The sequence below is a fragment of the Candoia aspera genome, chromosome 6 (genome assembly GCF_035149785.1).
Source record: "Candoia aspera isolate rCanAsp1 chromosome 6, rCanAsp1.hap2, whole genome shotgun sequence".
Classification (NCBI taxonomy): Eukaryota; Metazoa; Chordata; class Lepidosauria; order Squamata; family Boidae; genus Candoia; species Candoia aspera.
Window position 1 is genome coordinate 8620471 of NC_086158.1, and position 26198 is coordinate 8646668.

General features: G+C 42.6%; 1 protein-coding gene across 3 annotated transcripts; it reads right to left on the minus strand.

The window, feature by feature from the left end:
* Positions 1–1003: 1003 nt before the first annotated feature.
* On the minus strand, positions 1004–26198 carry RFC4 (replication factor C subunit 4). 3 transcript variants are annotated; one of them, XM_063306393.1, is made up of 11 exons: positions 26062–26198; positions 24539–24690; positions 22391–22469; positions 20078–20157; positions 16570–16689; positions 15409–15552; positions 14806–14926; positions 12044–12169; positions 6155–6235; positions 2727–2843; positions 1004–1438 (listed from the first exon to the last, which is right to left on the minus strand). In XM_063306393.1, the coding sequence occupies exons 2-11, from the start codon at positions 24664–24666 to the stop codon at positions 1343–1345; spliced, it is 1092 nt and encodes a 363-aa protein (XP_063162463.1). In that variant the 5' UTR covers positions 24667–24690; positions 26062–26198; the 3' UTR covers positions 1004–1342. The 3 variants fall into 3 exon arrangements, with proteins under 3 accessions (XP_063162463.1, XP_063162464.1, XP_063162462.1); XM_063306394.1 differs by having other exon boundaries at positions 24539–24682; positions 26055–26198; XM_063306392.1 differs by lacking the exon at positions 26062–26198 and adding an exon at positions 25794–25812.

A 26198-nucleotide genomic window follows, 5' to 3' on the forward strand; every position in this document is an offset into this window, starting at 1 on the left:
CAGGAATAAAAGCTGGAGGGAGGGATGTCTTAAGGGCTGGTAGGGCACAGCTAGTGCTTTCTACTTAACGTGCATCTTCATTCCCCTTATCTCCACGTGTGTCATAAGACATCCTTGCCATCTCCTGCCTAAAGCATGTTTCAACCTGGCACAGACCACCCAAAATTGCAAGTCTCGTGCACGGAAGGTTTTGCACACCTCTTAATGAATTACACATCTTGTAATGTGAAAGTCTAGTTTTCTAAATCTGAAATATAATAGCACTATTGGCCATTTTTATTACTATCCTAGTATTGAGATAAGCTTTTGTATACTTAGGATGTTTATTTCTTGATCTGGTGCATTTCTTAAATAATTTACATCTTAAAAACTTGTTAAACTGCTAAATACTGATTTTTTTTCAATTTGCAAAAAATGAAAAAGATTTTTTAAATATTTTCATATTTTTTCAAATGTTCCACAAACAAGACAGGAGCCTGTCTCATTTTAAAAGTTTAGGCCTTTGGGTTAGGTTTTATAGGATGAGGAACTATTTTTTAATCAAAGTTTATTCATGTGTGGTGTAGCTTCACAGAAAACACCCTAAGCCAGTGATTCTCAAAATGTGGTCTGGAGGTCTGCAGAGTCAAATATTTTAAAATTTCTGTTTTAATTCCTAATACAGTAAATATTGATATATATATATAATCCACATAAACCAAGCCTCCTCGGGGTCCTCAATCATTTTTAAGAATGTAAAGTCCTGAAACCAAAATGTTTGAGAACCACTGCCCAAAGCTAAAGCGATATCTTTTGGTCTGTTGTATGGCCTTTTTTTTTTTTTTTTTGGTGCCTTCAAGTTAGTTTTGACTCCTGGAAAGTACCTGGACTAGTCCCTGCAGTTTTCTTGGCAAGATGTCAGAAGTGGTTTGCTATTGCCTCCTTCCTAGGGCTGAGAGAGAGTGACTGGCCCAAGGTTACCCAGCTGGCTTTGTGCCCAAGGCAGGACTAGAACTCACAACCTCCTGGTTTCTAGCCTGATGCCTTTAACCACTAGACCAAACAGGCGCTCTATTATAATAATATGGCCTGTTAACCACAGCTTCTATTTTAGCATGCTATGCAAGCACAGCCTGATCACCAGATGGCTTAAATATGTAAATCAGAAGGAAAAGTATCCTAGATTCTTGCTTGCATCAGCAGCTTGAAGCCAAACAAAAAAAGCTAAAATGGAAGTGACAAGATGAAAATCCACAGCAATGTCTTTTTCTGATTACCTTTATTTACAAAACAGTTTGCAAACTGTACCAAAACTGTAGAGAAAAGGTCTACTATAGCCATCAAAAGGACACATTCCCTACAGCTAGCTATTCTGAATCAGCTGCTGCATCACTACTGCACAGAGGCTGATCAACTGCAAGAATTCCTCAGAACCGTCTGCCAAGCACTTGTCTGCTTCCTGCAAAACAAAACAAAACAAAAAACATTCAACATTTTCCAGGTCCAGTGATAACCATACTTGGCAGGCATAAAGCAGAAATTTTAGCAGATATATTTCCTCCTCCCTTGAAAAATACGTATCAAAGTTTTTTTATTCTAGAGTGAATGAATGAAATCAAAGATATTACCTGTCCTAATACCCATTAATATACAGATGGTCCTTGTTTAATGACCACTCGTTCAGCAACCATTCTAACTTATGAACAAATGGTTACAACTGGACTTGTACTTAAATGACGCAGTGTCCCGCGATCATGCGTTTGCAGTTTGTGACCTTCCCTGCCAGCTTCCCACAAGCAAAGTCAATGGGGAACCTACCAGGAAATCTGAAGTCGAATGACCTGTGCTGTCCTCGCTTAACGACGGCAACCAGGACTGCTGGAACTGCTGTCACTAAGTGGCATGATCATGTGGTTTTTCAACTTTAATCACATTGCTTAAACATGTCTCTATTTTATTATATGTGACATATAAAATATAACCAAAACAATTAACATAGCAGAACGATTTACTAAAATTGCATACCAAATTTTAAAAATACTGAAACACTTCTTTTAGCAAATCTTTCAAACAACCGTTCTTCTAGTTGCCAGTAAAGAAAAATGTGCCAGTCCAGCCTTCTCCAACCTGTGTCCTCAGATTTACTTAGGTTATACCTACCAAAATTTCCAGCTGACGTGGAAATAGTCCAACCCACCTGGAGGCACCAGGTTGAAGAAGGCTGAATTACGTAGCATTGTTTTCATTTGACCTTTCCTGAGTCTCTGTGGCAGTAATATTAGCTGGTATTACTAGAGATGCTTGTCCACATTAGGGGAATCAAGCAAACACATTAATGTGCAGATACACCATACACCTCTCAATATTTTTTCATCTTGTTACTACTGAGGATCAAAAAGAGAGCACAGGAAAGGTGGAGGAGTTGCCACCACCACCACCACCACCACCAAACAGAATTTGTGCAGCTGTTTTCCTTAGGTCCTTCTAGCAAATCCCAATTATTATTTATTTTATTTATTTATTTATCAAATTTGTCACCGCCCATCTCCTCTCACTAGAGGAGGATTGCCATAAAAGGAGAACAGCCTCACAGATACCAAACTATCAAGCTAATTCCTCATGATCCTCTTATCGTGTCTAAAGTACAACTTTCCACAAGTAACAGATCCTTAATGTTTCATCTTCATTTTTAACCACGTGTTTCACTAACTTCTAATAGAGCTTGAATGCAAGTACTTAAGACTTACAGCAAACTTCTCTATAATCACAGATTTCTGCTTGTCACTGAGGTCTTCTTTTTCAACAATGATATCATGAAGCTGATTTATAAGCTGAGTAGCTGCATAGCCTTCACTGATCACACTCTATAAGCAAGAGAGAGAAGAACAAATAAGGAAAGCGACTAGTATTAACAGCTGGATGTTTTTATTGACTTAAGACCAGAGTAGTTTAATATTATCATTGGCTTAAGCCCCAATGAAAGTACTCCTGGTCCTATATATTAAAAAGCCAGGAGATACTAAGCTCAACTATTAATTCCTTACTAGGATATATAAACTGCCCATGGACTTGCTTGAAATATTGCAAATGAGGACTATGCAGAGCTTGCAAGGGATAATAAATTTAAACAGAGCTTCAATTGAATTCATACGTATCACAAAGTGGAAACTTTAAAGAAACACGTGAATCAGGCGACTCCAAAGTGCTTTGGAGATCTGATTTTTTTCCCCCCCTGCTACTTCTGGTATTCTTACAGATCTTAATTTCTTATGTGGAACAACGCTGGGGTGGGAACTTGAGTAATGTGATGGGCTCTTTGACGCAGACATGAGCAACAGCCAGTGAATAGATAATTTCATTAAACTCTCTGCCTACCAGAGCTCTCTCAAGATGGCAAGGCTGTCAATACTTGGGGTTTCATTCATTTACTTAGCTCTCAACTTCCTAAACTCCAACTTGATTCCTTCCGGTGCTGACAGCATGTTGTACTTCCATGCTGGTTTCACCAAGACAACTGGGAGTTCAACCCAGCAGGGTACTGCTTACCAGTCTGCTTTCCAGAAGGAGCCAAGCTTGCCAACTAGCTATGCCATTCTCCCAGCATCCCAAAACCCCAGGGTTAGAGATAGCAAAGTTATACCATCCCACAAGGTCCAATCAGTGGTCATTCTTCTGCATTCTGCCCCAAAAGAGGTCAACGTTTGCCAGTGCTTGCCCAGCCAGGCACCCCATCAGGCCAGAGGTGAGTCTTTTTCAGGAAGAACAAAGCTTGACAACCAGTGTGGCCCCTTCTCCTGGCATCCCCATAAAACCAGCAATTAGAGGCGACAAACCACAAGCCTAAGACACCCAGAAATACAAATGGAATGGTAATGACAGCTTTTGGAAGTTTGTGCTCTTAAATTGGAGTCGGACACTTTCTGCTTTGCTTTAGCTTCTGCTTCTCTATGGGCTGGAGTATTTGGACAACAATATGCTGCTCTTTCCTTATTCTGCCCTCAAGAGGCACAGGGAGAAATTTGTTTAAAAAAATTAAGAAGCATTGAAGGTATCCAACTGAAACTTGGCACTCTTGTTACTTTTATCCCATTCTGTCCAAAAGTAAAACAGCTTCAGACATTTTTAATTTTCTTTATTATGCCCATAATTTTTCAAATCAATGAATCTCAAGTGGTATGAATCAAATTCAGATCAAACTAGGCCTTCTTCAAATCTACATTTCCAATAAAATCAGGCTATTTGATGGTTCAGACAATGGGAGATGATTTTATATTGTTGAACAGTACTACTGCACTATTCTTTAATAAGATTATTTAAGCATAAATCAGGTAATTGGTTTAGTAACGTCTGAGTTAACCAGAAGCCTTACTTGGCTGGAATATACATGGAACTGTTCCTGGCACATCCCTATGAGCAAAATACTAAGAAGGTCCAATCTTGTAACTGTTAAGGGAGACTCCACAGGAAATCTATTCCATTTCAAAGTTTAACAATCTGAAGAAGACAACCAGGAGCAGGGACACTTGCTCTATTTTTAAAGAGGAATTGTTACCATCCTCCTCAACGTTCCTACAGAAGGCTGAGGGATTGCTCTTGCTAACAGAAGAGCAATTTACTCTCGCTTGGTATTTGCTTAGCTCCAAGGCAGATCACTGCTCTATTCTTACTGAGTGTGAGAAATTGCTACCACTGCCAACATTATTACAGAATCTGAGACAATAGTGATACAAAGTGGGAGGGAGGTGTCAAGACTTCCAACTATATATGGAAACTAAATTGCTCCCATAAGAACGCAGAATTTGCTTTAGAAAAAAAAACACAACTTCTTGTTCAAAGTAGGAATCTTGTCTGCATAGTCTCAGGAAATAGCTGTTTAGGAAAATCACTTCTATTCACTCTCCCTTTGACCTACATGAGCTACTCAACTATTCCGAGCCAGTGGATTTTATATCATTTTTTGAATACACTATTATAAAATAACAGAGTACCTGCATAGGGGGAGGTATGTTTGCTCAGTCATAAAACGTTTGCCTGTAAAAGATACCACCTGTCACAAATACCATTTCTCAGAAAACTAATTCCTGAAGCTTAAAAAATAATCATCCCCAAACATATGTCCAAGGCAGAGATGGGTCTCCAAAACAGTGTTTTCTATTCTAAAGGCCCATTTCACAAAAACAGTAAATGGGTAAACACAAAACAGACTTGCCCAAGAAACTAAGTAGGACTGGGAAATTTCAACCCTGATTGCTAATTACCATATTTGTTCCCAGGAGCACAACAGTCACTTCACAGAATACAAACTTGTGATGATTAGAGAATACTCTGACACAGGTGAAAAACACCTCCCCACACCAATCACACTAGCTGTGCTTTTATTTCAAAGAGAATTTGGAGCACGCGGGGGCACCCACGTAGCATTTGCCAGCAGTTCTGCAGCACAAGCCTGGGAAAGGGCACATTTGGTTTATGAGACTGACAGAGGCTACATGCACACATACGACACATATTCCAAAGCACTGTTTCCCCTCCACTTCTAAAGTCTGTACAGCCTCACACCCACCTAGCAGTTCATGCACCCGTACAGAGAAAAAATATCCCAAACCAATCCTGGGTACAGAGACCCATACAAAGCAAAGAGATCAGCTAGCTCAGAGAGAGAGGATAGAGACACCTCTCTATTTTTGTCTTATCGTAGCTCCTTAGAAGAAGACCAGGAGAAAAATATGTAAGAGTGGGAGTCTTAATGGAAGGAAACATGGAGCACAACACATAAGAGTAACAATTTTCATGTACTTGCACTACCTGCCACCTTTCATTGTTCAAAAGATATGCTGAAGCTGAACATTAATCAAGCTCCTGATACAAGATCACACAAAAATAACTTGGAAAGAGCTGGCTGGACATATCCTTACTGTACAAAGTGAGCCGGACAGTTAATTAACTCAGGGGAGTTATACTTCTCCCCTTAGGAGTGCTTTCCCACCTAAGGTCATAAGCCAAATAAATGTCAGGCAGTTCGTGTTACATTGACACAAGATTAGCTTAAAGGCAGGCAGTTTTTAGTTTCAATGTGTTTACGTAACTGTACCATGTACCACTGACCAGCACAGAAAAGAACGTTCTATAAAATAAAACCCTACTTGCTATCTCTTTAAAATCTTAAGGAACACACCTTTGTTACAGCTTCCAGCTTTTCAAAAGAACCACTCTGACAGGCAATTAGCAGTCCATCCAACATTTCTTTAGGGACAACCTGGAATATAAAGTTGTAGAAATAAAAGCATAGGTATACTGCCCATCTCAAGTCACACAAAACCTTTTCTTTTTATGTTAATCACGATGATAGTAAGAAAGTATAGATATGCAGGCAACAATCCTAAGGTCATAACCAGTATAATCTTTTCTTCCCATGTTTTCCTGTAATGAGAAACGCAGCCAGCAATCTTGACATTACACCCATAGCACCCTTATGCAGATCTGCAAAAGAAGTCACAGCAAGACAAAAAGATTAAAGGCATGAGCTAAGAAAAAGAAAAGGAAACCATGGTTAAAGCTACTTTCTATTCACTATACCTCTCTGTACTTTTCTATTCTTCATCCTGGATTCCAGCATATCCCTATACCACTTTACAATACACTGCCTTTTGTACTGGTCACTCACATTTGTATTCAATCCACATACATTCATCACCCATTCGTACTTGACCTGCATCTTCTTCTTTACCCTACACATTCCTTAAGTACTCCATTCCCACTACATTCAACTTTCTTTGATGATTGTCCTGACATACCCAACTCTCACTTCCATATAACAAAGCAGGAAGAAGTTAATTTTCTTTCAGCAAACACTCATTCCTCACAACAGACCACGTATGACCAACGTAACATCCTTGCTACCAACTTTTCTATATCTTAAAATTTCTCCACCCACTTCCCCATCTTTAGTAAATATGGAGATTTTCCACACTACACGCTTTCCTATAATGCCAAGGTTATCCAACTAATTTAGATTAACGGCTTGTTAAAGAAGGCAGGGAAAGTGTGCAGAGTATGGGTTCTAGAATGCTTTCCAACCCTTCAGTAACAGCAATGTTTCTGGGTCACATGTCCAAGGAGGAGGGGGGCTCAGAAAGGAGGAGTCAACAACATTCTGAGCCACTGCCTACCTGCCTCTCCCACAGGGATTCATTGCAATATTTTTTCTGGATTTTCTGCTCTGTAGCCCCCAGCCCAATTCAGCCCATTTCTGAACTCGGTGTTTCTTTTGCCACCTTCTCCCACAACCCAGATTTGATCCTGTTCCATTCTGTTTTCAGAGAATTATCCTAAAGTTGGACAGAATCCCAAACTCGTTACATAATTTTCCTTCTGACATGCCATTTAGTTGGAAAGAATAAAAAGGTGAAGGAATTATCAGAGGAGATGGGTGGTCACAAATTTGATAAATAAATAAATAAATAATAAAAGTGACAGGTAAGAAGTCCAGGCAGTCATATGTGACTTTATCGCTGAGGAGGGGGCAGACCTGGCATGTATTACTGAAACCTGGCTGGGCCCCGAAGGGGGGGTGCCCCTTTCGGAAATGTGCCCAGCTGGGTTTACGGTATGGCACCAGCCGAGATCCCAGGGCAGGGGAGGAGGGGTGGCTGTTGTCATCCGAGAGTCTCTTGTGGCCTTCAGGGGCCCTGCTCCACAAGTGGCTGGTTGTGAGACCCTGTTCTTCAAGTTGGGTTCCCCAGAACAGTTGGGAGTGTTGCTGCTGTACCAACCTCCCTGCTGCATGGCAACCTCCCTGCCTGAGCTGCTGGAGGCCATCTCGGGGCTGGCGGTGGAGCTCCCCAGGCTCATGGTTCTGGGGGGCTTCAACCTGCCATCCCTGGGGCGTGCCTCGGAGGTGGCTCGGGAGTTCAAGACTACCATGGCAGCCATGGGCCTGTCCCAGATAATTCAGGACCCGACTCGAGACAGTGGCCTCACCCCAGACTTGGTTTTCTTGTTGGAGCTGTGGCAATGTGATCTGAGGGGAGAGATAGATCTGTCCCCATTGTCATGGTCAGACCATACCCTGGTGGCCCTGAGATTCTCTTATGCCACCCCCCTCTGAAGGGAGGCAGGACCCATTCGATTGGTCTGCCCCCGACGACTAATGGACCCAGCAGGGTTTCAGAGGGAGCTGGGGGTTATACCCGGTGATCTGCTGCACGGTCCAGCGGAGGCCCTGGCTGCTGCTTGGAATAGAGAGGCGGCTGGGGCCTTGGACAGGATTGCGCCTGTGCAGCCTCTCTTGTCCCATTGAACCTGGCACTCCCCATGGTTTACGGAGGAGTTGAAGGTTTTGAAGAGGATTACAAGATGTCTAGAGCACCGCTGGAGGAAGACAAAGACTGAATTCGACCGAACACAGGTAAGAGCCGCTATTAAGGGCCTACCTTGTGGCGATAAAAGCGGCAAAACGTCAATACTTCTCTGCTCTTATTGCGTCCGCAGAATGCCGCCTGACAGCCCTGTTTAAGATCACTTGATCCCTTTTGGTGAAGGTGGGCTCAGTAACCCACCTACAGGGCCGTGCAGAGGAATTTGCTGAGCATCTGCAGGACAAAATCGCACAGATCCGCTCCAAGTTAGACTCCAGACATGAGGCTTGGTCTGGAGAGATACCAGGGGAACGGGCTTACCCAGTTATCTGCGAGCAGTTTGATCCTGTTGGACCCGAGGAAGTGGACAGGATCCTATGGACAGTAAATGCCACCACATGCCATCTAGATCCCTGCCCCTCCTGGCTAGTAAAAGCAGCCTGGGACGTGACATGTGGTTGGGTCCATGCGATGGTTAATACATCCTTGGGAGAGGGGGTGTTTCCAGCTACATTTAAAGAGGTGTTGGTGCACCCCCTCCTCAAGAATCCATCTCTGGACCCTACTGTTTTGGACAATTTTTGTAGTCTCCCACCTTCCCTTTTTGGGGAAGGTGGTTGAGAAAGTGGTGGCATTGCAGCTCCAGAGGGTCCTGGAGGAAATGGATTATCTAGACTCCTTTCAGTCAGGTTTTAGGCCCAGTTATGGGACACAAACAGCATTGGTCACACTTATGGATGATCTCTGGCGGGAGCGGGATGGTGGCAGTGCATCCATCCTCACTCTCCTTGATCTCTCAGCGACTTTCAATACCATCGACCATGGTATCCTTTTGGGGTGGCTCAGGGAGTTGGGGGTGGGTGGCATAGTTTTATGCTGGTTCACCTCCTTCCTCCAGGGCCGGTCCCAATCGGTGTTGATAGAGGAGAGATCGGCCCCACAGCCCCTTCTTTGTGGCATGCTGCAGGGATCAGTACTCTCCCCTCTCCTATTCAACATCTACATGAAACCGCTGGGCGAGATCATCCATCACCATGGGATGAGGCATCATCAGTATGCTGATGATACTCAATTGTGTATCTCCATCGCGGGTGAAGTAAGTGATGCCGTGACTACCCTCTCCGAGTGTCTGGGGGCTGTGAGGGCCTGGATGGGGAACAACAGGCTTCAGCTGAACCCTGGTAAGACCGAGTGGCTGTGGGTTAATGGTTCTTCCATATCTGGGACATTAACATCTCTGGTTCTGGATGGGGTTGCAGTGCCCCAGACAGACCCAGTGTGTAACTTGGGGGTCCTCCTGGACTCACGGCTCCTGCTCGAAGAGCAGGTGGCAGCCGTGGCCAGGAGAGCCTTTGTGCAGCTACGTGCTGTGCAGCAGTTACGCCCCTTCCTGGATCGGGAGGCCCTTCGAACAGTCACTCATGCCCTTGTTATCTCTCATATATTGCAATGCACTCTATACGGGGCTACCCTTGAAAAGTATCTGGAAGCTTCAGCTGGTCCAGAATGCAGCCGCGCAAGCTGTTTTTGGTACTCCCAGAAGGGCACATGTGACACCGCTGCTGCACAAGCTGCATTGGGTACCAGTCTGCTTCTGGGTCCAATTCAAGGTGTTGGTTATCACCTTTAAAGCCCTACATGGCATGGGACCGGGTTACCTGAGGGACCGCCTCTTCCCCATTACATCAGCCCATCCCACCCGATCGTGCAGAGAGGGCATGCTGTGGACCCCGTCTGTAAGAGAATTCCATCTGGCGGGGTCCAGGAGGCAGGCCTTCTCCGCAGTAGCTCCCGCCCTGTGGAACATGCTGCCCCCAGAGGTGAGATTGGCCCCATCGCTCCTGGCCTTTCGGCGGAGTCTGAAGACCTGGTTCTGCCGCCTTGCTTGGGGTAGAGAGGGGAATAGATCTACATGGGGATGGTTGCTATAGACCACTCCTCCCACACTTGTACTGTTTTAGATTCTTTCACCACTTGGACTTTTTATCTTTACTTTTATTTATATTATTTATTATTGTATTTCTATACTGTCTATTTTATGATTGTTGTTTTTAATCGATTGTTGTAAACTGCCCAGAGTCCCCCGATGGGAGGAGGTGGGCGGGGACAAATTAGATAGATAGATAGATAGATAGATAGATAGATAGATAGATAGATAGATAGATAGATAGATAGATAGATAGATATCCATCACAACCAAGAACACTAATCAGAATGAAGGACGATTGTATTAATCAACGTTTTGTTGGGGGCAGGGGGTATTTTTTGAATCATAGCTCAGTTAAGTTCTTGGTTCAGTTAATTTCTCAGAAATAAGTCTCTCTTCTGGACTTCCAGGTGAGGTACAGTGAACTGAAGACAGCTCCACAAAAGCGCAGCCGATGACTGCAGCATAGATCAGGGAACCGGTGAGTAGACCAGTTCCTTGGAACCTCTCCGGATAAGGAGAGGATGGGAGATTGCCCACATGTGCTCCAGACAGCTGCTCCTTGTGAGGACACCACAGGACAGCAGTTTTTCATGAGTTGGTGTGCCGGGAAGGGATCAGCCATCTTGCTCAAAACTACAGTGGAGCCTTTTAAAGGACACCTTTTAAGGTTCACAAACCTTACTTCCTAATCATTTTTGGAAATTGCCTATTAACCATCTTAAAGCTATCAGAGACCTTCAGAATGACAAGTTTGGAAAGTGTTCATCGGGTGAGTTTATCTTCAACTCTGAACAAAAGAAGAATTAATTATAAGCTTAAGAACTTAAAGAATTTAAAATAAACAGCAAAGAGCTAAATAAGATTTTGATCTAAGAAAGTTATAGATGGATTAAGGGTTCAGATAAATTTGGAATATTCACTTTTACTATAAAATTTTGGAAATAACTATAAAAAATAAACAGCTTCTCATGGGAAACAAACTTACTTTGGCTATCCTGGCTACTGTTGTCATAACAAAGATAAATGATTATTTTAGAAACGTGGCAACAGAGGGGACTAAAGATTCTAAACAGAAGAAAAAAAAATACAAGCCTGTTTTTCATGTAGGTTAATAGTGGGACTTACAAAATAGGCTTGTTAAAGCCTTGAAGAAATCTGTGCAACGGGATAAAGAACTGAAGAGAAATTAAATTCTACAATATTTGATTGAATTAAAGATTAAGATTGTTAGAACTAAAAGGAAGGAATATAAAGTTTATTTGATCAAGGTTAAAATAAGACTTTTTTTGCAAAGTTCTGGGAACCCTTTATGGACTTTTTGCTGACACCAGGATTGAAAAGTTGATGTTTTATGGATTTGCTTATGGATAAGGGATGGGCTTTGGGATGAAAAGATATCTGTTTGTAATCTTCTAGGGGATGAAGAGTTATTGCATTTGTTTATACTTGCCGTGATGAAGGTTGAAAGTCGCTTTTTTATATATTTCTTTTTCTTTTTTCTTGCACTTTTTAATTCTTTTTTCCATTCTCTTCTCTTTTTCTAAGTTTAGTTTGTATTAGTTTTTACTATTGTAATTAAAATTCTTAATCACAATTATATTAAGAAAAAAAGAAATAAGTCTCTCTTCCATACTAAACTCTCAAGAGTATTATTCTAGGCAAATCATTAAAAATGTCATGTGTGCAACTTCTGAAGCTACCTCTTTAATGAAAAATCGTAACTTTAAATCATCCCTTTTATGACAGCACATATCGGTCGCCTCGAAACAAAGCTTACCCCTGCAATTTCCGTAACGATTTCCTCTGTCACTTCTTTTCCCCCTGTTAGTCGTGTAGCACTCTGAAGAAGAGTGATGGCTTTTCTCAAATCTCCCTCTGCCACATGAACAAGATAATGAATTGCCTATATAACATAAGACATATTTAAAATAAAAGAAACACAAAGGAAATTGTAGCCAGCAAAGGAAAACGATACCATTTTGCAAAGTATGCTTTTTCTCATCTTAGACTAGATTCGTAGCTTGTTGATGGTCTGTGGTGGAGCCAGGATGGAAGTGGCACATCCTTGCTTGTGCTCCTTGATCTCCAGCGGCTTCTGACATTGCCACCCTGGTGTCCTTCTGAGCTAGCTCCGGAGGTTGGGAATAAAGGGCACCATTTCATGGTGGTTCTCCTCCTTCCTCTGGGGCCAGTTTCAGTCAGGGAGGGCTGGAGAGGAGTGATCGCTTCCTAAGACCCACCTTTGTGGGGTGCTGCAGGGGATCTACTCTCTCTCCCCTCCTTTTCAACATCTACATGAAACCACTGGGTGAGGTCATCTGCCAGTTTAGGGTTCGGTATCATCAATATGCTGATGACACCCAATTATATCTGTTGGCCCCAAGCCAGCCAGGTGGGACTGCTGAGGTTCTGTCCCAGTGCCTGGAGGCTGTGCAGGTTTGGATGGGGAGGAACCATCTTCAGCTCAATCCTACCAGGATTGAGCGGCTGTGGACATTTGGGCCACCTAGGTTTGGAGATGTTCCATCTTTAACCTTGGATGGTGGAGCACTTCCACATTCAAGAGCTATATACAATTTGGGGGCCTTCCCGCACTCCTGCTCAATGAGCAGGTAGCAGCTGTGGTGAGGAAGGCCTTTTCACAGCTTCATCTGGTACACCAGTTGTGCCCTTTCCTAAATCAAGAGGCCCTTCAGATGGTCACTCATGCCCTAGTCACATCGCAGCTTGATTACTGAAATGCACTCTGCACGGGGCTATCCTTGAAGATCACCTGGAAGCTTCAACTGGTCCAGAATGCAGCAGAATAGGCAGCGATGGACATACTTCAATATGCCCATGTGATACTTCTGCTTCACGAGCTGCACTGGTTGCCAGGTTTGCTTCCAGGTGCAATTCAAATTGCTGGTTATGACCTATAAAGTCCTAAACGGTATAGGGATTGGTTACTTTCGGAATTGCCTATTTCCTGTGATGTCAACCTGGCTGGTTGATTCCAACAAGGTTGGCACACTCCAGATTCCTTTGAGAAATAATGGCATCTATTGGGATGAAGATGACAAAAATGGATGTGCTCCAGCCAGGAGATCCATAGGATTATCTGGCTGCCTGGTATTTGTTGTTTGTTCATTCAGTCGCTTCTGTCTCTTCGTGACTTCATGGATCAGCCCACGCCAGAGCTTCCTGACGGTGGTCAACACCCCCAGCTCCCCCAAGGTTGAGTCTGTCACCTCTAGAATATCATCCATCCATCTTGCCCTTGGTCGGCCCCTCTTCCTTTTGCCTTCCACTCTCCCTAGCATCAGCATCTTCTCCAGGGTGTCCTGTTTTCTCATTATGTGGCCACAGTACTTCAGTTTTGCCTTTAATATCATTCCCTCAAGTGAGCAGTCTGGCTTTATTTCCTGGAGGATGGACTGGTTGGATCTTCTTGCAGTCCAAGGCACTCTCAGAATTTTCCTCCAACACTACCTCGTATATGATAGACCATTTAGCCACTCCCAAAAGTCCTAAGAGGCTGCAAAAGACTCTATTTGTAAACTTACTGTTTGTTTTTAGTTATAATTGCCCTATGACCAATGTATATTTTCTATATACCTTTTTATATTCCCATTTTTAAAAATATATTTGTAATATGTATGATGTGCTGCCATGCAATAAATAAATAAATAAATCCATCCATCTGGGTGGAAGCGTGCCTTCTTTGACTCAGTGTTTGCCCGCTGGGATCCAGATGCTTCCCACTCTGATGGCATTCCAGAGGGTCTTAAAGACTTGGCTGTGCTCCCAGGCTTTGGGCTAGGTGGTTATAGGGTGTCCCTTGTTGGGTGCATAGTATGTTTTTTTGACTGGATCTGCCATCCGTTTATGGCTATGCTTTTATCTGGATCGTATATTCATTGTTCTGTTTTTATGCCATGAGCTGACCAAAGTTGATTGGAGTGGGGTGCCACCCAAGTTGAATGAAGGAATAAAAGAATGAATTTGATTCCTTGTTATCTTGAGTAGGAAAGCTAATGTGGGCAAGGGGAAGAGAGGACACAGCACTGTTCCATGTATAATATTTGCCAGATGTAGAAAAAAGATACATTCCACATCTTTCTTCCTACAAACTGGATCTGTGTAAGTTACAAAGTAGTGCAACACCCCAACTGTTTCAAGGATATTTTTCTCACTAGTGTTTCCTAAAATCATCCTTAAATGCTTAATGCAACCAGATTTATCACACTGAAGTTCATCTTCTCAATCCTGACATTTTGGAGTTAGAAGTTTTAGCATCAATGAAATTAGAGATCCTGCTTTGGGAAGACCGTTCTGAGTCTAATTTATCTCCATCCTTTATAAAAGATATAATTCTGTCTCAAGCTCTAACATGAAATAACATATGATTAAACTCTGAGCTGTGTGCAGGAACCTCCAGGGGGACTGGGAATTTCATTCACCAGTGCTGCCTGTTCTACTGGCAAAATAGCATTAATGAATACAACCCTATGCTCACAATATTAAGACAAAGTATTATGTAATTAATTGGCATGTTACCTCATTGCTGATCATCACATTCTCCTTTTCAGCAATGTCTAGCAGTCTCTGCTGTTGGACTTTGTCAGAAAGTGGCTTGAAACGAAATTTGGAGCATCGTGATGTAATTGGTTCAATTATCCTATCAAATACAGGAAGAGAAACTCAGGGACCAGAGGAATCTATTCTCTCTTATTTCAACAGAACCAAATAACACAGTGTCTTTCCACAGCATATAAATACATTTTTACATCTTCCTCATTTTTCTCCATAAGTGGAATTTAATTGTCTCTAAAATGCAAGTCCAGTCTTTGATTTCTTAGACAAAGATACTTTGAAGAACAGAGCTAACCGTGTATAGACTCAGAACTTGAGCAAGCTCAGACCAGGTTAGTATTTGGATGGGAAAGCACCAGGCCCTCCCAGAACTGAAGGCTAGGGTGGGAAGCTGAAAAATCAGCCAAAAAAGAGGCAGTTGCAAAATACATCTATAACACTCCCCAGAAAATCTCACAGATATGCCCATGAAGTTACCAAGGGTTGAGGTGACTCAAAGTTGTATTTAACTAATGCATTTTTCATAACAGTAAATAAATATAAAAGCATGTTGTAATTCATACATACCGGCTGATGTAATTACAGATAAGGCAGAATCGCGTGGTCTTGGATTCTTTCTCCATGGTGCGCCTTAAAGCTGCTTGGGCTGCTGAGGTCATAGAATCTGCTTCATCCAGGATTATGATCTTAAAAGGCGGACATGGCTTGCCACTAAACACAAGCCATCACAAAAGCGTATGTTAGCCATTTACGGTACCAACGCAATTACTGCTTTCAGCAGTCTACTGGCCAATACATTCTGCTGTAAATATTGCTTACCCATTCAGAACCTACAGTGGGAAAAATTCTAAATTGGAACTTTCCCCACTCTCTTCCCCAAGTTACTAAATACGGCTGCACTGTGCGGAACTGTCCCACTAATATTCGAAACAGGCCACATTGTTTTCTGCTAGATTTTTATTTCCCATGGATTCCTTTATGCAAAGTGTTGCCATCCATACACTGCATGTGCTCCTTGTGACCCTCAAAACTTGTCCAGACTTAGCAAGTTTCTGCCCCGCTGGGGGCAGATTTAGGGGCAACATCTGTTCCTTGAGTCTTACAGAAGCTTAAGGCATCAATTTCACCTTTAAAACCTTTGAACTGTTTTTTCCCCCCATTTTAGAGAGGGATTTAAGAGACCAAAAGAATGTGATTTTAGCCAAAGTAGTCATTTGTCCCTTAACTCTCAGCAAAAAAAACCAGGCAGAAAAACCAGGCCAAATCCATTCATGCTTTTCCTAAACACTACTTGATTTTTTTTTTCAATACATAAGCTCCATATGGCTTTATATCTCCTCTCTGCCTATGGGGTATTCAAGGGAGAATCAAGCCATTAATCAATTTATTATCATAATCTTATCAATGGAGAGCTACAGTAGAAGTTACCCAAAGGGGATAGTTGAATCTGCTGGAGGATGCAATGTAAGTATCTTAATAAATTACATTATTTTCACAGTGCCGACACATGTTCTGTTGGAGACACTAGCAAAGATATGTACAGCTGGTGAATGATAAATTCACTCAGAGTATAGTAATGCCCTGGTGAGTCACTAAGGCATCATTTGAGACCCTCAGAGTTATAGTGCAGTGCCGACTCATGGCTTATTTTAGCATTACAAAGCTACTCATATTAACCTGAAACAGAGAAATACAATCTGACAGAGTGCTTTTCATCACTGTGCTTACTCTGAACGATTTCCCGATACTGTTAACTGAGCAAAATTCTTGACTTTCTCCCGAACGACTTGTATTCCACGTTCATCAGATGCATTTAATTCAAGGACTCTCTGCCGGAACAGTTCAGGACTATTTATAACAAAAGAAATGTAGATGCCTTTTAATAAATGTCTTGGACAGAACGGCTAACCCAGCTTCACATTTTGAATTCTCATACTGCTAACTGCTATAGCACCCTCTCTGTAGAGGAGTACAGAGATACAACTCTTACGGAAACATCAGCTTAACCTGGATAGACAGGAGGGAGTGAGGGAAAAAACTCAAGGCTGCCCCATCTTGATTCTCCTTAGTATAAGGGAGAAGATAATCTGTCAGACACTCTATAACAACAACAGAGTTCCAGCAGTCCATGGAATGTCTGTTTCCTGACCAGGTCTACCTTGAAGGGCTGACACCTCACCATTATAGTGCCTTCCAGATGTGTTGGGATCCAAATGCCCAGATTTTCCCAGGTGGCATGGCTTCTGGCTGAAACTCTGAAACTTGCAGTCCTAGTACATCTGGAAGCTCAAGTTGTGGAAAGCTCAATTACAGGAATGTAGATTTCAGCTGAGAACAGTTAACATCAAAACACAAGTAGTCCTCGTTTAACAAATACAATTGGGCCCAGAATTTTGGTTGCTAAGCAAAGCAGTCATTAAGCGAATGTGACCCAATATTATGATCTTTTTTGCAGCAATTGTTAAGTGAATCCCCACTGGTTTTGCTTGCCAGAAGCCAGCCAGGAAGGTAGAAAATGGAGATCACATGACCATGGGATACTGTGACAATCATAAATGTGGACTGGCTGCCAAGCGCCCAAATCGTAATCAAGTGACTGTGGGGACATTGCGATGGTCATAAGTGTGAGGACCAGTCGTAAGTCACTTTTTTCCAGCACTGTCATAACTCCGAACCATCACTAAATAAATATTATCAATAGAAGCCCTGAATCAGAGCAGCTCTCTGCTATCAGCCCTCAATCTGACCCTAGTTATCCTCAAGCTCAGCTTTTAGAAAATGAGAGGAATGGACTGAGTTTCTTGTCATCAGCAGCAGCAGCTGGGCTTATAGATGCAGTCATCAGTACCAGTTCAGAGTTTGTTGAATATTGACTGCTATGATAAAGAAGAGCAACAATCACAACTTAAGGGAAGTTGAACTTTATAATAACTGTGTATATATGGGAAGCATTGACAATATTGTTCCAGTCCCAGATACAAACTGACTGTCTGAATCTTCATCTTCTACCCAACTATCTCACCCAAAACATCCTGTTTTAGAGAGACCTATACAAATTGTAACTTGGAACATAGCCGGATGGAGAGAATCTGTTGACAGTGATTTGGTGAGATTCCTCTCTGAATCTGAGATAGAAGACTTATAAGAAACCTGGTTAGCTGGAGAGGATGAACCAGTATGTCAGGGTCAGTCTCGCTTCGCAATAAGACACAGACTCACTTAATGGGTATTAAGGATTTCTGGTTTATTGGAATGATGGCTGACAGAACGAAAAACGGGAACGGGGGTGATGGTGTGGAGGTGCCCCTTTTATACCCTCTTGTAGTGCCCCGGGCTCCTCCACCCTACATTGTCCCGATCCCTCTTGATGGGACCCTTGATGGCTGCCTGGGCGTTTTCCCGGTGTCTTCCTTTGTCCCCCGGATTCGGTTGTGTCCTCCAGGGCACCAGGTGCGGCTTATCTCCATTCTTCCGATGTCCTTCTATTCAGCTGTCTATGGGTCCATGGGTGTGGGTGCTTTTGGGTGCTTGTGTTAATCCCTGGTTTAATTATCTCCTTCCTTTATTTCTTAATGATCATGATCCACGTTGTGAGGCTCTTTGTGCCTTGCAACGAGGTCATGACACAGTATAACTCCTGGGTTTTCAATGGTGGTATACCCCTGTCTAAAAATTTTAAAATAAAGGGTGAGCCTCTGGGGGCTTTTGCATTCTCACTAAGGAAGGACTGCAATGACAGGGTGAGAAATATTACTCTCCCTGTAATATTACTTTGCACTAAATTGGCACACTATTATATTGTTGTGTTGTCAGCTAAGAAACTTTTAGTTTATATAGTTTATATATATATATATATATATAGTGTGTGTATGTGTGTGTGTGTATATGTACATTGGGTTGTTGTTGTGGGGAAAATAGGAGGAGGAAGGAGTATTAGGTATGTTCGCTGCCTTGAGTTATTTATAAAAATAGTAATAAAGGTGGGATAGAAAATAAAATTAAATAAATAAATAGTTTTTCCAAATCAAATTCTGCAAATGAATAGCTCCACTACCTTATAAATAATCTCCTTACTTGTCCTGTATTTATTCCTACACTGGAAGCATGCTATGGGAAACATGTATCAAAATGCATTCTCCCTCAGAAAAGTTAGCTGATGTTACTTTGGACTTTATTATACATACACCTTAAAAGGTGACTGATCTCATGTTTATACTAATACCATGGACCCTATTGATTTTCAGTTTCACTTCTAAAGTAGCCAATCTAAATGTTAAATACAGCTATATCCGTAGTTTAATAATAAGCAGCTTTTAATGTGATACCTTGAACATCTGCTCTCTTGTTATGTTGGTCTATGACTGTAATAATGATTGAAACAAATGGTTGTTAAGTGAGGACTACCTGCACTTTCCTGCTAATTTCAAGTGAAATCTACTTTTTAGTTACTTCTGGGTCAACTTGATGCCTAGGGATACCAAGGGCCCTACAGACACCTCACTTGATGGTCCCATTTTATTGGTTATTTAGAGTCTTTGATTAAAATAATGCATGGGGAGCCATCATTCCACAAATAAAGTATCAAGCTAAGGCCTAATCTGTATTTCCAACAATTCCTTTGGGATCCATATGGTCCCTGGGGTACTTAGAAAATAAAATAGGGTAGTTCTTTGGAAATGTGCCCTAGGAAAAATGATGGAGGTGGTAGAGATCAGCCTGGTGGGCTAGAGAAGCTGGTGGGAAGCAATCCTATCAGTCTGTTTTCTGATAAAGCAGAATTTGCTATGCCCACCAAGGCAGTCATTTTACAAGACTGCTAAAATATGGTCTCAAAATTCCAAATCTGCCCACTGCTATAACTTGCACCACAACATTTAATTCTGCCTTAGTTTCCTAGAACAGGCCAGAGCAGCATGTTTTGAGCTACATTCCCCATAGTCCCTGGAGACTTGTCATGCTGATTGGGGTTGATGACAGTGGAATGCAAAGTGTGTGGCAGCTTTGCTATCTCTGCCCTAGATATACATTTGCATCCATATCCACATTTAGGAATTCTTCATTCTTCAGTCAGACAACCATCAGCCTTGCAAATACATCTATTTTTATTGTTTCATTCTGAATAGAACCGTTATTACTATGTTGTGAAAATATTTAAAGATGTTCATGCCAGATACACTAATGAGTAGAACAACACGTGTGTAGAGTCAAATTCAATTTCACTGAACTCCGTACTTACCCGAAGAGTTCTCTAGCTGCTGCCAAAATAGTCGATGTTTTCCCAGTTCCGGGAGGGCCATAGAACAAGAGGTTGGGAAGCTACACCAAAAGGATGTTTAAATAATATTATAAGGCATTCAGTAAATAAATATTTTGCCTATCTTTTTCAAACAACCACAAGAAGTGTAAGAAAGAACACATTTTTAGAAAGAAGAAAAAATCTAAAAGTTGCATGCTTATTTTCTCCATAATGCCGTTGCTATGTCTGCTCCTCATTTGCATCCTCACACGTTCAACTCCAACCTTCATCCGCTCTACACTACACATCTCCACCCACAAATTCACAATACTTAGTCCATCATCTCTTCCCATCAAGACCCGTCACTTAAGCCAGTCTTGTCTAACCTTGTTTATTTCAAATATATTGACTGCAACGTAGTAAAGCCTAGCAAGCATGGTCACAGGCTGTGTAAAAGTTCACTTTCTTCATCTGAATAATATGACAACATCTATGTTAATACTGAAGCTCATTCCATTTAAATAATGACCTAAAATAATGTTATGTATTATAACACTTTTACAGCTGTCTGGCCTCCCACAGAAAAGAAAACTGGTGATAATTTTCTTGATTAAAAAAGTGTGAGGCAGCTCATAATTTTAACAGATCCTGCAAATCTAATTAACATTTATAGGATTTGCATGTTTTAAATTATATTTTTATGCTTCGGGTTTTTCTAAAAATCTTGCAGTCTTTCCTAAAACAAGAAGAAGGGAAAAGTAGTTGCAAATGCTAGTTTTTAAAATATTACAGACTGACATAGTAAAACTGGATTGCTCAGAAAATGATTTTGCCAACTGATTAACCAAATATTTTTAAATATTGACACTTTACTAGATAAATGACTTACAGTCAACAGAATTCAAATTATATTAATTATCCAAATAATCACATTGTGAATCAACATGTTAAGAAAGTCCTTACTCCACTGACAATACAGGTAGTCCTCACTTAACATCCACTCGTTAAGCAACCATTCGAAGTTATGATGGCACTGAATGAGGGGCACTTACAACAGGTTTTCGTAGTTGTGGCCGTTGCAGCATCCCCACGGTCATGTGATCGCAGTTTGGTCACTAGGCAACTGGCTCACAATTATGACATCACAGTGTCCCCAGGGTCACGATTGCCATTTGCAACCTTCACTGCCAGCGTCCAACAAATGAAGTCAATGGGGAAGCCAGCAGGAGGTCGCAAATGGCAATTGCGTAACACTGGGACCGTGCAGGATTCACCTAACGACAGCAACTGGGGCTGCCAGAACTACTGTTGTAAGTTGGCAGTCACGTGATGTGGTGCCCCACAGCCATGTCGCTCAGCGATGGAGTTCCCAGTCCCAATTACCGAAGGCTGCGAAAACTACCTGCATCTTTACTCCTGAATTAGGCTGCAGTGTGGTTTGTTTGGATTCAGCCTAATGTGTTGTATGAACTCAGTCACTGCAATGTGTAAGGCATGACTTATGGCTTAATACAGTGTGTGTGTGAAGCCGCTTAGCGTGATGTAAGTACCACGAATGTATATTCCAAAGCATTTTTCAAAAGAGTTTTCCTTCACTTCTTGGGAATGCTGGCTCATATAAGAAATATCTCTTCCTAATTCATAGAATTATAACACCAGAAGAAGCCATTTAAGCCACTGAGTCAACCCCCCTGTTCAGTGTAGGATCCAAATTAAAGTACCTCTGACAGATGGCTGTCTAGCCTCTGCCTGCACTCATCAAATGATAGAGACCAGCACCTTGCTGGATAATTGATGCCATTATTGAATTGCCCTTACTGTTACAAAGTTTTTTTCCAACATTCAGTCACAATTTGCCTTCCTGTAATTTAAATCAATTGTTCTGTGTCCTGGTGCCCAGAATTAGACAGAATATTTAAGATGGAGTCTGACCAAAACAGAATACAGAGGGATACAAGACATCTTTAACAGCAGAAGTTATAAGCCACTCCAACAAAGAGATTACAAAGTATATTTAGAAATTTAGCTGTTACAACTTTTAATACCTTGCAATACATAAACCAGGCTTTTAAGAAGTGCTATTAAGGGATACGTGCAATATGAATGGCAGTATAACTATCATGAAAACACGATACTGCTGTTTCAATATTCAGGAAACTGTCTCCCTTACTCACAATAAGCATCTTTCAACTGTTATGGGTATACTTGTATTTTGATATAAGCTAATGAAGAGCTAATGAACAACTGTACAAATTCTTTCCATTTTCATTTTAGTTCCATATGAAATAATTCCTTAAAGACTGCAGCACTCACATCAACTCCCTGTAAGGATTTCTTCAGTACTGCAACAACTTCCTCTTGAAACGCAACTTCATCCATGCATTTTGGACGGCTAGATGTTTAAAAATGAAGAAAACATTAAATGTGTACTAATTTTTAAAAATCCAAAGGAGCATTAGGGTTACAGTATCTTCATTGCTTCAGTATATTAGAGAGCTTTGCTCTTCTTTTATTGTTTAGAATTCTGAGCACGTAGCTGCCACAATCATGGGAACTGAGTTCCAGCCATTAATGGTTTTAATAAGGCAAAGGCAATCAATTATACATTACTTAGACAAAAAATGCAAAATAGTACAAATATATGACTATTGTTTTATAGTAACAGAGTCACTACACATAAGCATATCATTTATCATTCAGATTGTAAAAAAATCAGGTATCAGCAACATATTGCCTGATATGGGGGAGTGGATTAGTCTCCATATCATCAGATAAAGGATTAATTTCAATACTAACTGAATTTCCATATAATCTCTTCCAATCTCCTTAGATGGTCCAGTGAGCACATATGGTATAGGTAGTCCTCAACTTACAACGACAGTTGGACCAGAATTTCCCCCACTAAGCAATGAAATCATAAAGCATGACCGCCTTGTTTAGCGAGAGGCACCGCATGGGTTGGGAAGGGCATGCAGGGGTGCACAAGAGGCACTGTGTGGGCCAGGAAAGGTGCACAGGGATGCGCAAGGTGTGGTGTGGGCCAGGAAGGGCATGCAGGGGTGCAGAACAGGTCAGGGTGGGTGCATGGGAGTGCGGCACAGGTCAGGGAGGGCACATGGGAGTGCAGCACAGGTCAGGGAGGGCGCATGGGAGTGCAGTGCAGGTCAGGGAGGGTGCGCAGGAATGCATGAGAGGTGCTGTGTGGATTGGGAAGTGAGGGGGCAGTGTGGGTTGGGTGCGCAGGGATGCATAAGAGGTGCCCCGCAGGTCAGGCAGGGCACACAGGTGTGCGGCACAGGTCAGGAAGGGTGTGCAAGTGGCTGGCACAGTGTGAGCACAGAGGGGCTGGGGAGGGTGCGTGGATGGGGGAGACTTACCCCAGTGACTTCTGACCTTCCCAGCCAGCTTGCCCACTGACTTTCTGGGGAAGCTGGCAGGAAGGTTGTAAATGGCTATCATGTGATTATGGGGTGCTTGGCAACCAATGTTAAGTGTGAACCGGTTGCCAAGCACCCAGATCACAAGCACATGATCGCAGGCACCCTGCAATGGCTGTAACTTCAGGGACTGATCAGAAGTCCCTTAGTTCAGCACCATCGTAACTTCGGTCACTGAACGAATGGTCGTAAGTCAAGGATTACCTGTAATGTCATTTCAGGTAATGACTGAAATAATGCAAGAATCTAAACTGGTTTTAAAAAGCTCAGTAGAAAAGACTGCCAAGATGTTTAAGGAACTGTGGTGTTCCTACTAGACAAGACAGTGGAGTTAACCAGAACTTTGTACTGGCTCTGTTTCAGGGCTTATTTATATTTTCTGTTGAACAGACTATTTCTGTGATAAATGTAACGTTAGAAATAAATGCACACAAAGCACCATAGCAGTGCAGCAAATAACAGACAATTTCTGTCCTAACAGCCAGGAACCACGCTGAGACAAGGAACAGGTCTCTAGTGTTTTATTGTTGCTCCGTAACAGGGAAATCCTAACAAACTGAAGAAGCGTGGGAAAAACCCAGACATATAAACCCCAAAGGTTAAGGCGGGCCCGATCGGTGTCTCTTGGAATGGCTACCTAATTCCTCAGTGCTACGCATGCGCTTTACAGCCTGGATTGGAGCCCCCTGCTCGCCATCCTTACTCATGACAATTTCAGGGTCTCATTTTCCACAAATTAGTCTCTACAGTTTTCTACAAGCAACTCCCCTGACAGTACAAACATGGGCCAAAATTACTTTGGACTAGCATGAAGATACTTATAGATACACAGTCTAATTAAATGCAGCAGAAGATCAACCCAAGGAGAGACACAGAAAAAGCAGAGACATCTAGTGGTTACAATCATAAAGCTGATTTGAAACACCTCCAGGACAAGGCATCCTCATTCCCCAGCAATTCCAGTCTGCGTATTCGTCCTCAGCAATTACATTACTCAGATCCCAAACCAGAGCACAACACTTACTATTTTTCAACCCAAGGAATGGGTCTGAGCTTCTTGCTCTCCCCACTGCTTCCCGCAGTTGCAGCAGCTCCCCGTTCTTTAGCAGACAGAGGTTTAGCGTTGACTGGACCTTTCAGAAATGCCTGCATTGTTGCTTTCCCCCCCCTAATGGCCTGTAATGGGAGGAATGGAAAAGGATGAGATGTTTGTTAATGTCTGCCTTTGAAAAATTATAGTACTGTACAGTACTGCAACTCCTCCTGTAACCCAATGATTCCGTCTTACCTTCAGTGTATTATCATCAACTGTCTAAATGGGACATTTGGGGAACCACATTCATTATCCAGCAACAGAGATTACAAGCACAACTACTATATATATTCTAACACACATTTAGGGAACAATAGCAGGCCATGCATTTGATAGGCAAGTACCCTCACGCACAAACCTGAGAACTTATAAAGAAAAGAAAATACATGGAGCCCCAAAGGATCAACCCAGAGACGTACGTAATCCAACCACCTTGTTCTCACTCTGTGCAACTACATAGTAGGAGAAGAGCCATGTTAATCTACAGGAGCCAAAAGTCAGGAGGAATCTGGTGGCACCTTTCCTGACTATCCTTAAGCAATCTTATTAACAGGCATCAGCCTTCCTGAGCTGCAGCTCACTGCATCCGATGCATGGGGTGGCTAAACTCATGTAGGATATAAATGGGGAACAAGAGGGAGGAAGGAAGAAGCCAGGTTGCTTAGGCAGATTCAGGTTACATGTGAGACAGATCAGGAGTACCTTATCTGTAAACAATTGTAACATGTGAAAAATCCATTATGTTTGGTGAAGCTTTTTGAGTTTGCCTGAAATCTTCTGGGCTACTTGAGTTCAGCAGTCTCTCTCTCATTTGTACTGTGCAAGTGTCCTTTTCCCGAAATGGTCGCTTGAGATCTGCAACAGGAGGGGCTTCAGGGGGTGAAAGCTGAGCGAGTGATGTTACGTTGGGCCTAGACTTGTGACCCTGCAGCTCACAAAGTCAGTCAGAAAAGGTGCTACCAGACTCCTCCTGATCTCTGCCCAGGTCTCTGGGAAGGCCCCAAACAGAACAAACGCGTCTCATGCTCTCCCACCTCCGTCCCTAACGTCAAAGGCCCTGGTCGCAGAACAGGTGAATCGAGGTGCCAGTGGGGCTGAGTACCTCATGGCCTTTCTCCTAACCACTTGTGTGAACCAGCCCTCCCCCCCATTAAGCCTTCGCAGAATTCCACCCTCGAGGGTGCACCATGAACCCGATTATCGTGTGAACCCGCCCTGCTCCAGAGGCGCCTCCACTTTCTCTGCTCTGGGCCCAACTTCTCTGGACCGGCAGAAGGGGCGGGGCCAACGCGAAGAGCAAGCCCAGAGACAGAGAATGGCCGAGTCCACAGCGGTGGGCCCGTTTCTGGTTATAGTGCCTGCTGGGAAGAAAAAATCCCGGGGCCCATAGTCCCCAGCCGCTTCCCGGAAACCACTTGTGAAATTCGCGGATTCCGCCTCAGCGCACCCCTTACCTTTCAATTCCCGCCAAAACCAGTCTTTCTCCCCACCCTAAAGGCGGGGCCACCGCCGGAAGAATACGGGGCGCTCTAGGGAAACAAACGAGCCATAGAGAACGCATCTTGGCCCGGGCCGAGAACGGAGGCTGGCG